Source organism: Parasteatoda tepidariorum, chromosome 7, assembly GCF_982258835.1.
Source record: "Parasteatoda tepidariorum strain Cologne lab strain chromosome 7, Ptep-v5.0, whole genome shotgun sequence".
NCBI lineage: Eukaryota > Metazoa > Arthropoda > Arachnida > Araneae > Theridiidae > Parasteatoda > Parasteatoda tepidariorum.
The window spans coordinates 35,434,518-35,447,228 of record NC_141761.1 but is presented as its reverse complement, the minus strand read 5'-3'; the positions used below and the strand labels follow the sequence as shown (position 1 = coordinate 35,447,228).

The window sequence follows — 12,711 nt, the reverse complement described above, 5'->3', positions numbered from 1 at the left end:
CTCAAGTGTTTAAATATCACAATCAATATTTAGAAGGAGAAAAAACAAAATATGCATCGAAAGTCAAGTCACCAACGAAAAAGGCGGCATGAGAAACAGCAAAACCATTAATTGCCCGATAAATTTTAAGGTATTCCAAGTAATTGCTTTTTAGCTCCCCTCCTTAAAATTGGACAATCAAATCAGTTTCGAAGTTATATCTCCTTAATAGTACTGCATCAGTTTTCTAGAGCACTTTTCGTTTTCCTCATTTAATTTATGACATCCAATGTGTCAACATCCATTGACATCCATTTACATTGACGTTTGACATTTATGACATCCACACCCATTGACATTTATGACATCCATGGATGTCAATTATGACATCCAATGACATCCAATAATTTATGACATCCTTTTCTTAACTTCATTTTTTTCCAAGGATACTAAAAATGTATTTTAAGAGTCGTGATTACGAAACACTCTGCACATCAATTATGTTGCATGTGCACAATGATGATGGCAAATAATAGTTGTGCTAGCTAAGATATAATCGTATAAAGTCACATGAATTATGAAAGAATTATAAAGATATAAAGTAATTTATCGTAAAACAAAATGATTTAAGTATTCAATGTTTATGTTTGCGGAAGAGATAATTACTTATTTGAGTTATTCCATTTATAATTTCGAATCTTTACCCAATTCAATATGAAAGTTCAGTCTTATCAAAGCGAAAATGAAAGGAATGATAAAAATCTAAGGTTATTCTCATAAATTGTGAGTAGTTATTCTTATTGCTTATTAGTATAAATTTTAAATATTTAATGAACTAAAACAACTGTTTTTACAGTTAAGAAAAAAGATGAAATTTTGCATCCATTTTGACTTAAAGTTCAAGAATACAGCTTTTAGGCATAAGCCTATTAAAATTACTTCAACAAAATCTGTTGCTAAGCTTTTCGATTATCACGTATTTATGTGAGCTTGAAGCTGTTTTTAAATTCTTTTGCCTCAATGTGTTTCTTAACCCTTAAATACACAGGAATTTTTATTTTTAATAAATGTTTGAAATTAACATTTGGAACAGGGTGTAATTATTGAAGAAAATACAAAAAAAAATCACGTGAGAGTTATTTTTTAAATTGCATGAAAACATATTGGTGTCGCATTTCTACGTCATCATGGACATTTGTTTCAGAGTTGTGTGCAACGAATGAGGGGGTATGCAGAAATCGTAGATGTTATCGACTCAACAAAAAGTGTGATGGCGTAGACGATTGCGGTGATGGAACGGATGAAGAAAAATGTGGTAATAGCTCAAATTATTTTGAATTCATACCTTGAAGTCATGCGATTTTGATGAAATTGTGCTGTATTTTATAAACTACGCAGATCAGCGTAAAGCATTTTGCACTACCTACTTACTAATTAAGAATATGCTTTAAAGCAGAATTCTGTCTTATAAATAGGTATACTTAGGCATGGCACTGATAAATAACTATTCTCTACGACGTAAATAATTGTTTTTAAGTGCCAGACGCATGCAGAAATAAAACGAGCGCTAGAAACGTATTTGGGGGCTTATAAGTATTCGAAAATTAAAGAAATATTATATTTAATCGTCAAAAGCATATTAAAACATAAATATTCCTGTTCTTAGACGTCAAAACGGCATTTCAATTTCAAGAAATTTAAACTTATTGAATTCAAAGACTAAAACTATTGTTTCAGAAATATTAATATTAATAATACTAATTATTATTTTTGACATCGTTATTAAACACAAATTTTTTAACTTTAACTGCTTATAACTCTCCTTCAAATAAAAATGTCCTAAATCTTATAAAACAACGGAATAATATAAAAAATTAATAAAATTAATTTTACAATTTTAAAGTTAATTTTGATCATAGCAGGTTCTTTTAATAAATAAGTCCAAGTGCCACTGCAGGTATGCAAATAATATTGCAATAATATTGATTAAAAGTCGCTGCCCGATATGCAAAGAACATTGCGTAAGTTTTGGTGACACTGCTTGATGTAGTACATTTACCTGGCACTCTGATGCTTTCTTACCTCATTTTTTAAAGTTTAGTTCCGATTGATTGAACAACGTTACCGCTACTGAACTGAACTGAAGCTTAGATTGGTTAGTTCCTGAAGTGATGCTGTTGTCAAAAGTAAGCAGAAAAAAGTGGTGAATATCTGAGTTCTCGTGACTTTTAGCTTTCTTAATCATGAGTGTGACGGTAACGATTGTGTTGGGATAACATTTTTCTTTTTATGAGGAATTAGAAATACTTAATGAAATGTTTAAAAATATATTTATTTCTTTTTGAATTACTATATTTAATTCTATTTGAATTATTATGTTTAATTCTATTAGAAAATGTTTAATTTTATTTGAATTTTAATATGATGAAGTGCCACTGCCCGGTATACCTTACACTATGTATTTTTAAGTATTAGTGCCTCTGACCAGTATACATTTGTTCGGTATACCCTACACTGATATTTTTCAAAAGTTAAGTGACTCAGTCAGGTATACAAATAATATTGCATAAGGTTAAGTGTCACTGCCCGATATACCAGTAATATTGTATACATTTAAGTGCAACTGCAGAGTAAACATTTGCCCAGTACATTGAGGTGCTTTTAAGGTTTAGTTTAGATCGGTTGAATAACATTACCAATATCGTAACAAAACCCTAACATTACCGTTATGAACTGAATTGACTGGTTAGATTAGTTCCTGTAAAGTGGCGCTATTGTCAAAAATCGGCGGAATCAGAATAGCGGTGGAAGTATTTTACCGAAGATTTGTGCAATATTCACTGCCAATTTGTATTGTTATCGTCAAAAGCGTCATTTTGACAGCCAGCTTATTTGTTTTTAAATGTTTTCAAATGATGTGCAGAATGTTTTAATAACAAATTCATTACAATTACTATTATACCATACGAACATGCAATAGGCAAAGACTTAATCCACTCTTACTTGAGTTTATACTTACATATTGTCTTGATTTTTGACAGTATGATTTTAAGTCTCGAAATACTTCAACTCCTACTGATTTAAAAAGGCAGATCAGCTGATATCCAGTGGCAGCTAGTATTTTATGAAAGACAAAATGCTTTTATGAGGAATTAATTGTAAGGTATTTATCAAGATTTCATGGTATTGCATGAAAGTGAATTTTCACTTCGACAATGACTGTCTCATTCTTTGATTTTTTTTTAAACATGATAATGTAATAAAATTATTATCATTGAAAACAAACTGTAATGATGACTGATTAGTCGTGTAAAACATAAAATTTTTTTGTGTAATACTCTTAAATCAAATTATTCGATATAATTCTTTTAAATCATACTATCATTGAAAATTTCAGTAATCTTTGTAAAATTTTTATAGATAAAGTAAAGATCTCGTTGCAAACTTAACACATAATTAGGATTTTTGGAAACTTCCACTGACAGCACGGGAACATTTATAATTGAACATTATATTTCATGAAAGTTAATTATTTTTTGTACGTCTTCAAATGCTTCAATCATTTACCTTCAGTCATGTTTCTGTGTAAGGTAAGCCCATTGCACTGCCATCTAACAATTGTGGCGCAACTCCCATACCGCCAAACACCATCTACGGCTCTCCTGACCGCCAAGTGGGAGGAGTTGAAGCCATACCAAACAGTTGGCCCTGGCAAGTTTCCTTACAGCATAGCAATAGAAAGGAACCTAATGACCATTTCTGTGGAGGTTCTCTCATAAGTCCACAGTGGGTAGTTACTGCTGCTCATTGCGTGGTATGGTAAGTTCTTTTTTATGTTACTAAACATGATCTCAAATTGTTGCCTTTTTTTCAGAGTAACTCTTTTTCTTTTACAATATATATATATATATATATATATATATATATATATATATATATATATATATATATATATATATATATATATATATATATATATATATATATATATATATATATATATATATATATATATATATATATATATATATATATATATATATATATATATATATATATATATATATATATATATATATATATATATATCGGGTTGAGTAAAAAGTTTTCCGCCAAAAAAAAAATCCTGACAAATGACAAACACATACAAAATCAGCAAAGCTAATGATAATAGTTATCTCCATTCAAATCAACAATAGTCTGCCAACGTTTTGGCAACTTTTCATTCCCTTCTGCGAAGAACTGGGGGGTGCGCGAGTAGAGAAAGCAATCGACCTCATTTATGACCTCGTCATTTGAACGGAAGATTGTGCCATCAAGATGCAGCTGCAGATTTGAAAACAGATAGTAATCCGAAGGCGCCATCTCTGTGCTATATGGTGGATGTTGCATCAAATCCCACTCTAACGTGTGGAGCGTCATGCCGGTCATTGCACTAACATGTGGCCAAGCGTTATCTTGATGAAAGAGAATCACCTTCCTTTTGAGCTCGTTTTTCGCGAATCGCATCGCTAACTTTGATTAGCATATTGCTGTATATTGTACTGTTGATAGCCTACCCGCTTTTCAGGTACTCCTTGTAGATAATTCCACGACAATCCCACCAGATACGGAGAAGGACCTTCTTGTTAGTTAGCGTTCGTCTTGCAACCGAACTTGCGGATTCCCCGGATGCTGACCACCCTCCTCTACGGCTAGTACTGTTGTAATATACCCATTTTTCATCACAGGTCACAATTCTGTCCAGAGCGTCCTCTTTTCTTTGATCTCTGAGCAGAACCAAACAGGCCGCTTTTCTCTTGCTCTTGTCTTCAGCAGTCAATTCGCGAGTCACTCAACGGTTAAACTTAACTGTTAGATTTATGCGTTTGAGAGTATTTGCTATTGTTTTTTGGCAAATGTCAAGCTCTAACGCAATAGTTCGTGTTGAAAATTTCTGTCTTGAAGAATAATTTGCTTTAACTGGTCACAATCAACCTCAATAGGGCTGCCAGAACGTGGTTCATCTTCAATGTTGAAATTCCCAGTATTAAACTTTCGAAACCAAACTTTTACTGTATCCTCATAAAAAACAGTATTGAAACCTAAGCTTTCACACATTTTCTTGTGGCATTCAGTTACACTTAGTTTATTTCGGAACTCATAGTACATAATGGGTCTGATCTGTTAACTTGATAGCTCCATCTTAAGAAATTTTTTGGTGCACAAGATGATAAAGTTTTGACAAACAAATTACACAGTTGTGTAGTTCCAACTTTCTGCTTTAAAATACGAAAGCCCGTTTCAAAAAAAGTTAACCACCACGTTAATGGCTGCTGCTAGCACGGAGGTATTTCCCTTTGGCGGAAAACTTTTTACTCAACCTGATATATATATATATATATATTATATTATATTGTAATAATTAAATCAAATTATTAGATGCACTGTAGTTTTTAAATAATTACATGTTTTGCAGGAGTTTATCCGTGTTAATTTTATATTAGAACATGCATGTAATTTGTTTTTATTCAGGAGATTTTTTTATATATTATCTATTTGTATTTATTTTTAGCGCATTGCCTTACAATTTTAACCAATTGATACACGAACGTACGCAAGTGAAAACCGGTTTTAGCAGTGACGAAGAAAAAAAAACTGTATAGTATCATCTGATAATTAAGATTTTACGAAGAATCTTATAGTGCGTCTAGTAATTTGGCCACGGTCTGTAAGTGTATGCATACAGGGCTCACGTTAAGAATTTCAAATTATTAGCCAGTAAATTAGCCAAACATCAAAAGTGTTCCGCAATTTTCGGAAATCTTCACCAAATGCAAATCTTTTATGGTTCACCAAATGCATTTTTTTAATCTTAAGTTTTTCCAGTAGAAAACTATTTTACGGTAGTTTGTTTCATACTTATATATAAATTTCTAATTATAATAACTGACACTGTTGAATTATGTTTTGCAGGAAGTCTGATCCAAAAGAATTAAAAATTGTTCTAGGGGGTCATAACAAGTACATTCGAACGAAATATGAAGCCGTTCGATATGCTGAAAAGATTATATCTTATCCTGATTTGGAGGGAGACAGGGTAATGACTTATAAATTCTCAAGATTTATTTTTATTATTCCTTGAAAAATTCCATGTACTATTATTCTGATCAACAGAATCTAAATTTTTCAGTAATTTTTCAGTAGTATGAGTGTATAAGTAAAATATAAATTTAGACTAATGAAATGGACCATATCATGGCAATGTTCTCTGTAGCTCTTTTTACAAATACTGCAAAAAATGTCGAATAAAAATGTATGAAATGAAATCATGCAAAAATCGTGCATTCAATCCAAGGCAATCAAAGCCTTGGATGTTAAAGTTTGTACTTTAAAAGATATTTAATATGCTACGTTTGTTTTAATATTTTTTTCAGTTGAGAGAAGCGTCAATAACTTTGCACGATATAACTTTAATAAAATTGAATGCCCCAGTTGCTTTTAATGATGGAATCCAACCAGCCTGCTTGCCACAACTCGGATGGGAGGCAAAACCAGGATGGAGATGCTACTCTTCTGGCTGGGGAGAAACCAGAGGTAAGGACATCTTGTGTCACCTATTCTTAGACAAAAGTTCAGTTACAGGAAAGCAAGCAAAATATCCTAATAATCCTAGTAGATAAATGAAAACTAATAAGACGTCATGTATTTAATTGTTTTGGGGATGCATTTAATCACTTGTCTGCTAGCTAAAAAATTATAAAGGAACGAAAGGTTTTCTGATCGTCTTATCTCTAGTTGTTGATTGCAAACTACTGTAGGTGAGTTGCCCTAGCTTTTATTCCTTCATTTTTTTTAGTGATGGAATGAAGGAACTATTGTCCATCATTATTGCCTTTCATTTTGGTAGAAACGAGGGGGAAATAATCAAATAGAAATTGTTCATTTTTCGAAATTCCCAAACATCTTTCCTCTGGAATCTGCGCCCTCAATTTATTTAAAATAAAATTTTTCTCGCTGATATATATATATATATATATATATATATATATATATATATATATATATATATATACACATATATGTGTGTGTGTGTGTATGTTACCGTCAAAGTATGAAATAAACGAGGTTATTATGTAAATGATGTGCATGTTACTGTGAATGAGCGAAATCGGTGGTTGTTGACTTTCACCGGTGAATGTTGACAATCACATAGTCGATTCGGTGATAGTCCGAAATATTTATTACATCCTATTTGATATTAATTTATTCGTGGAAGTAAGTACATTTATTCGATGTTTTAATACTTACTGATAATAGATTAGAAGAAACATCAGTGTTTGGAGTATCGGGCAAATGTATACCGGGCAGTGACAGACCTTAAAAAAACATCAGTTTAGGGTACAGCGGGCAAATGTATAGCGGGCAATGGCACTTAACCTTAAAAAAAACATCAGTGTATACCGGGCAAATGTATACCGGACAATGGCGCTTAACTAGATCTAGTATATATTTCGGACATTTACCAAAGGTCCAGTCATACTAGTTCTAGTTAAGTGCTATTGCCGGTATACCTTTCACTGATGCTTTTTGTAAGGTCAAGGGCCACTGCCCGGTATACATTTGCCCGATACTTCAAACAGTGATGTTTCTTCTAATCTATCGTCTGTAAGTATTAAAATATCGAATAAATGTACTTACATCCACGAATAAATTAATATCAAATCGGATGTAAAACTACTGATTTCGATCATTCACAGTAACATGCATTTCTTAAAAATAAAAATGTTATTGTGAAAAAATACTGAGAGGGCCATTGAAAAACATTTCACAATTTCATATTCCACATTTATTCAAAATGTGGAAAGAAAATTAAAAAGTTATTCAAAACAGAATTTAAGCCTTTCTTATGAAGGGAAACAAAATTTTCATATAAAAAATATGAAATTAACCTACTTGCTGCAACAAGGCAGGCTTGAATGACATTTTGAATTACATTTCATTAAATTTTTCCATGTAAATTTCATTAAACTAGGAGGCTTCGCCCCCTGCTCGCTGGCGCTCGCCAACTACTTTACCGGCTAAATTTAGGCATTCTCTACAATGCCTAGTCATTCTATACAATGCCGGATTTCATACTTTGCCGGTAACATATGTATAACATAAAATCATAATGGTATAACACCGTTTTCCATTGTTGTCAGCGAATTTTAATTGGCCGGAAAATCACGTGGTAGGATCCAGTTTCTCCTCATTCATTTCAATATTGTTTTGGTTGTCATCAGCATAAAATTAACGAAAGTCGCTAAGGTATTATTTTCCTTTAAATATTTTTGTATCTCTAACGATATTTTCTAATACTGCTGTTATTAACGAAAATATTAAATTGTGGTTGTGAACTCATGAAATTAGTTTGAACAATATAATGTTATAAGAACATAATTGCTATTTTAAAAATCGATTACTTTGAAAAATCACTTCTGTTCAGCAAGAGATCTAAATATTTAAAATACTAATAGATAGTAATATTACTATAGTTATAGTAGCATAATAATAAAAGCAGTATAGTAGTTGTATTAGTATAGTAATAATAGATAGTAATAATAGCACCAGAGTAAGCAAACAGAATTCCTTTTAGTACATATATGTTAAGTGAATAATTTTAACTTTAGTAGAAAAACTGTTTTCTGCCAAGAAAAGACAATTATTGCGAAGCAATCATCGGGATCATCATGAATTGTTGGTCAATGAGAATGAAAATTTTCTTGATGATTAACCATGATAGTATTAAAGTAGCATTTTCCATCATGAAATGAGGAAATTTTATTGGTATATCTAAAACCATGAACCCATAATGAAAAATGTTGTATGAAAGTGTGGTGATTAGGTTAACTATATTAAATAAATTGATTCAATAAAAATTAACTATCAACACAGTTTAATAATAATAAAAAATAAAATAAATTATATTAAGTTACAACATAGAAAAACAAATAGGATTAGCAACAGCAGCATTTCAAAAAAGATGTAAGTCCATCGGTCAGCAAGATAGAATGAATGTTTTTCAATTTACCTGTTGCCATTTCTTGAAACTAAGGTTTTAACACAGAGATGTTGCCCTCTTATAGAAAAGTCATTTCCTAGAGTGGAAAGTTTTGTACTGCCACCTGGCGAGCAAAGTTCATCGCCATCTGGTGAGAAGGTGGTTCACCACAAAGGTGAGCATCAAATGATGTTGGACCATCATGAATCGCATTGAAACCAAAGTCAAAATTTTTTGATGGGACCATCAAGAATTTTAACTCGGGAATAGTCTCATCAAGCTCACATGGATATATCAGCAATAAACTTGCAAGAGAGGTTTGTGCTGTATGGCACACCACTACAACTAAATCTTTTAAAATCATCTATCCACAAAGAGCTCTATGTTGTTGCTTCAAAATGTGTTTTTTAAAAAAAAAAACCATAATTTGATAGTTTTCACAGTTAGCCATTAAGTTCTTTAAGGAAGCTTGTAACTAATTTTAAAGCTCAGTGAAAACAAATCTAATTTTTATAGAATGAAGAAATTCTAATTTCACATACATTTCTATAATAATTCGCGTACATTTCTATACCCTCCTGTTTCTTTCTTTTTTTTCTTTCTTTTTAAAAAAAAAAAAATGTTTCTTGAAACTCTGGTGATAATTGGGGCTCACGGTATCTGATAAATAAAACATAAAATTTAAATTGCAGGATCTGGATTTACCGATGTTCTGAAACAAACTGAGCAAGTAGTGCAAGGTGAAGAAACATGCAACAATGTTTATAGTCCACCAGTACAAATCTGCGTTCACAAAATAAACAACTCCCCATGCCACGTAAGATTTTATTAATTTATCTAAGCATGCTTTCATAAATTTTAACAACAATAAAATAATTTTACCCCTTGGCAAAATGGGTCTTTGTTTGAATTTCAAGGCACCCGCACTTTTCAACTACAATAATCAAGAGTAATAGTAAACAGTACGCATGCGTTGCTATGGCGACTGCTGCTGTTTGATAGTTCTTTAAACTTCTTTTTTTTCACTTTTAATTTTGTTATGCATGAAGTTTGTGAGTTCATTTTTGAAATATGGGACCAGAGAGATCTCATAAATACTTCTTGAGTTGTGAATAAAAGAGAATTTCATCATTTGAACGCTATTTTTGTTTTTATTGTTTTAATTAGGAATCAGAAATTCTACTGGATCATTTTCAATACTAATTCAGGGAAATATCACAAATTAAGAGAGTCCAAACATGGTCCCAAAAGTTAGAGTTGAAGCAAAAAAAAAAAAAAAAAACGATGAAGAGGCCTAAACTTACTGAGGCTGAAAAAGCCAAATAACGAAGACGGGAATACCTTAAGCGTTACACACAAACGAAAAAACGAAAGGATTCCTTTCGCAAACGCATGCATGAAGTCCGTCCCTCACAAAAGTACCAAAGTGGTTGAGAGAATTGAACCCTACCAAAGAGCGAATGGTGACTCACCGAACCTTTCTCATGCAAACATAAGAAATGGGTGTTGATCACCAGTTAGGGATAAAATAATCCACTGTCAACGTACCCAATAACTTGCACAAGACCGTAGTCTGTCTTCCCCGCAATTTAAATGATTAATTCACTATTCATGAAAAATTAAAAAAATGCCTAGCTTGCAAATCATATTTCATGTATGAACCTGTGAATCTGAAACGGGTGTATGATGCAGCTTACAATCTCCATCAAACACCATTGTACCAAGCCGAAAATGTTAATATTGATCTCGATTGACTCTTCAATGTCTATTCAGTCATCAAAAGAATTTACACAGAATGTGTCTGAGCTGCATTTAAATATGTTTGCGAAATTGTCTACCAAGCAGTTTAGGATTAACAGTTAAAGATGTACTAGATGTAACAATGTAACAATAACTAGATGTAAAGATGTAACAATAAAGTTTCTCTTCCAAAAACAATTAGACAACAATCATTTTGCCACTGGGTGATGCTTGTGATCGCCTTGCGGCAATCACAATTTTCTTCGTTTTGTAGTGAATAGTATTTCAAATTTTTGTTCCATTTTATTTTGTCAAATTTTATTTTATATTTTATTTAGTATTTATTTCTGTACAATTCATTTCGCAATAACTACTGATTAAACACATTTACTAATACTAATTTTTTTTTTTTTTTAACTTACGAAGTTTTTCTTTTTTTTTCCTTTTAATAGTTACGAACTTGTCTCAAATCTTTTAAATCTCCAAAAAAGGATAGGGAATAATTGGAATCTTCTTGATTAAAGCAATAAAAGCAACGTGATCAAAGATCAAAGCACAACGTGATCAAAGCACAGATGAAAGTATAAATTTGGACAAACTATAAAGCTTCGGTTCTATAAACAAGAACCTTTCTCAGTATCTAAGCACTAAATTCACTAAGAGTCTAGTGTAATCTCATTGTTTTAACACTTTTGGTGTTTTGATACAGAGGAAGGTTCTTATTTATAGAGCCGAAACTATAGTATGCCCATTTATGTATTTTCATTTGTGCTTTATTCACATTGTTTTTATTGCGTTAACCTTTAATTAATAAATATTTAGACGGGTTTAGATTTTTGTTACAGCTCGATTAGATTTTTTTATAAGCTAAATTATACGTTTAAAGCTTTCATATAAATTTTAATAGTAAAAAATTAACTATACACATGATGCTAAAGTTGTAATTCTTCACATTTTTTATTATATTTTCTATTTTTATGTTCATGGATCCTTTATATTTTTGACAAAAGAAAAACTTAAAGATGCTCAAAATGTGTAAAACAAAGGTTGTAACTAAAATTCAGAAAACTATATTTTTTTTCCTTTTTCGATATTTTTACAGTGCATAAATTGTCTTTAAATTTTAGTGTAAGTATTAGAAATATTTCATTGAAATATCTTGCTAGGACGAAAATAAATGCAGAAAAAAGAAGGAAATGAGAAATTTGAAACATGTGTTTTCTGAAACGAGAGTGTTTTAATTAGTGACATAGCTTCAATCGTCAAATTTTATTATTTTAGGGTGACAGTGGTGGACCCCTTTCTTGTAAACTGGGAGATAAATGGTTTTTGATGGGAGCTGTAAGCTATGCCAGTGCCACCAATTTCATGGGCGGCCTCTGCGGATTGCCAGAAAATAGAGTTGTGTTTGCTGCAACAGCTGACAAAGCTGATTGGATTAAAAACATTATTAATAAATATAACTAAATACATTTTGAATGTATATTAGATAGTCAAATAAAATATTTGCTTATCTATGCGTTGTGAATGTATATTAGATAGTCAAATAAAATATTTACTTATCAATGCGTTGTTTAAAAATTTTAACTGATTTTCCGTAACTAGACATGGAAATTTAAACTTACAGTTATTAACCGGTAGTTAAAATTACAGTTATTAACTTAGTAGCCATATTTTCTTTAAGCCTAATGAGTCTATGACTGATATCGATAGGTTCTTTTAATTTTAAAGCCACATTTAGCAGGTTTTTTTTTGCTTAGATTAAATTATATTTAAAAAAAATCACATTAGAAATAATCTACGGCTATAAAAAGTTAATTAATCAATAAAATAATATGATTAAAAAATTAGTTAGTGTGTCAAAATTTAGTTAATCCGCGAACTTAATTTTAAAATATTTCAGGATCCAAAATGTACAATTTTGCATTACGTGAGTAGTTAAGGAATTCTCATTCTACATGAACCTTTCA

General features: G+C 31.2%; 1 protein-coding gene across 2 annotated transcripts in view; it reads left to right on the top strand.

Moving 5' to 3' along the window:
- Positions 1-12,258, top strand: part of LOC107452919 (chymotrypsin B) — a 33,682-nt gene extending 21,424 nt beyond the window's left edge. For both annotated transcript variants that reach the window (XM_087167661.1, XM_087167660.1), the window contains exons 4-9: positions 1,184-1,294; positions 3,570-3,798; positions 5,935-6,058; positions 6,396-6,555; positions 9,694-9,818; positions 12,023-12,258. In XM_087167661.1, coding sequence (XP_087023787.1) covers positions 1,184-1,294; positions 3,570-3,798; positions 5,935-6,058; positions 6,396-6,555; positions 9,694-9,818; positions 12,023-12,208 — 935 coding nt within the window. In that variant the 3' untranslated portion in view covers positions 12,209-12,258. The remainder of the gene's footprint in view (positions 1-1,183; positions 1,295-3,569; positions 3,799-5,934; positions 6,059-6,395; positions 6,556-9,693; positions 9,819-12,022) is intronic.
- Positions 12,259-12,711: the final 453 nt, after the last annotated feature.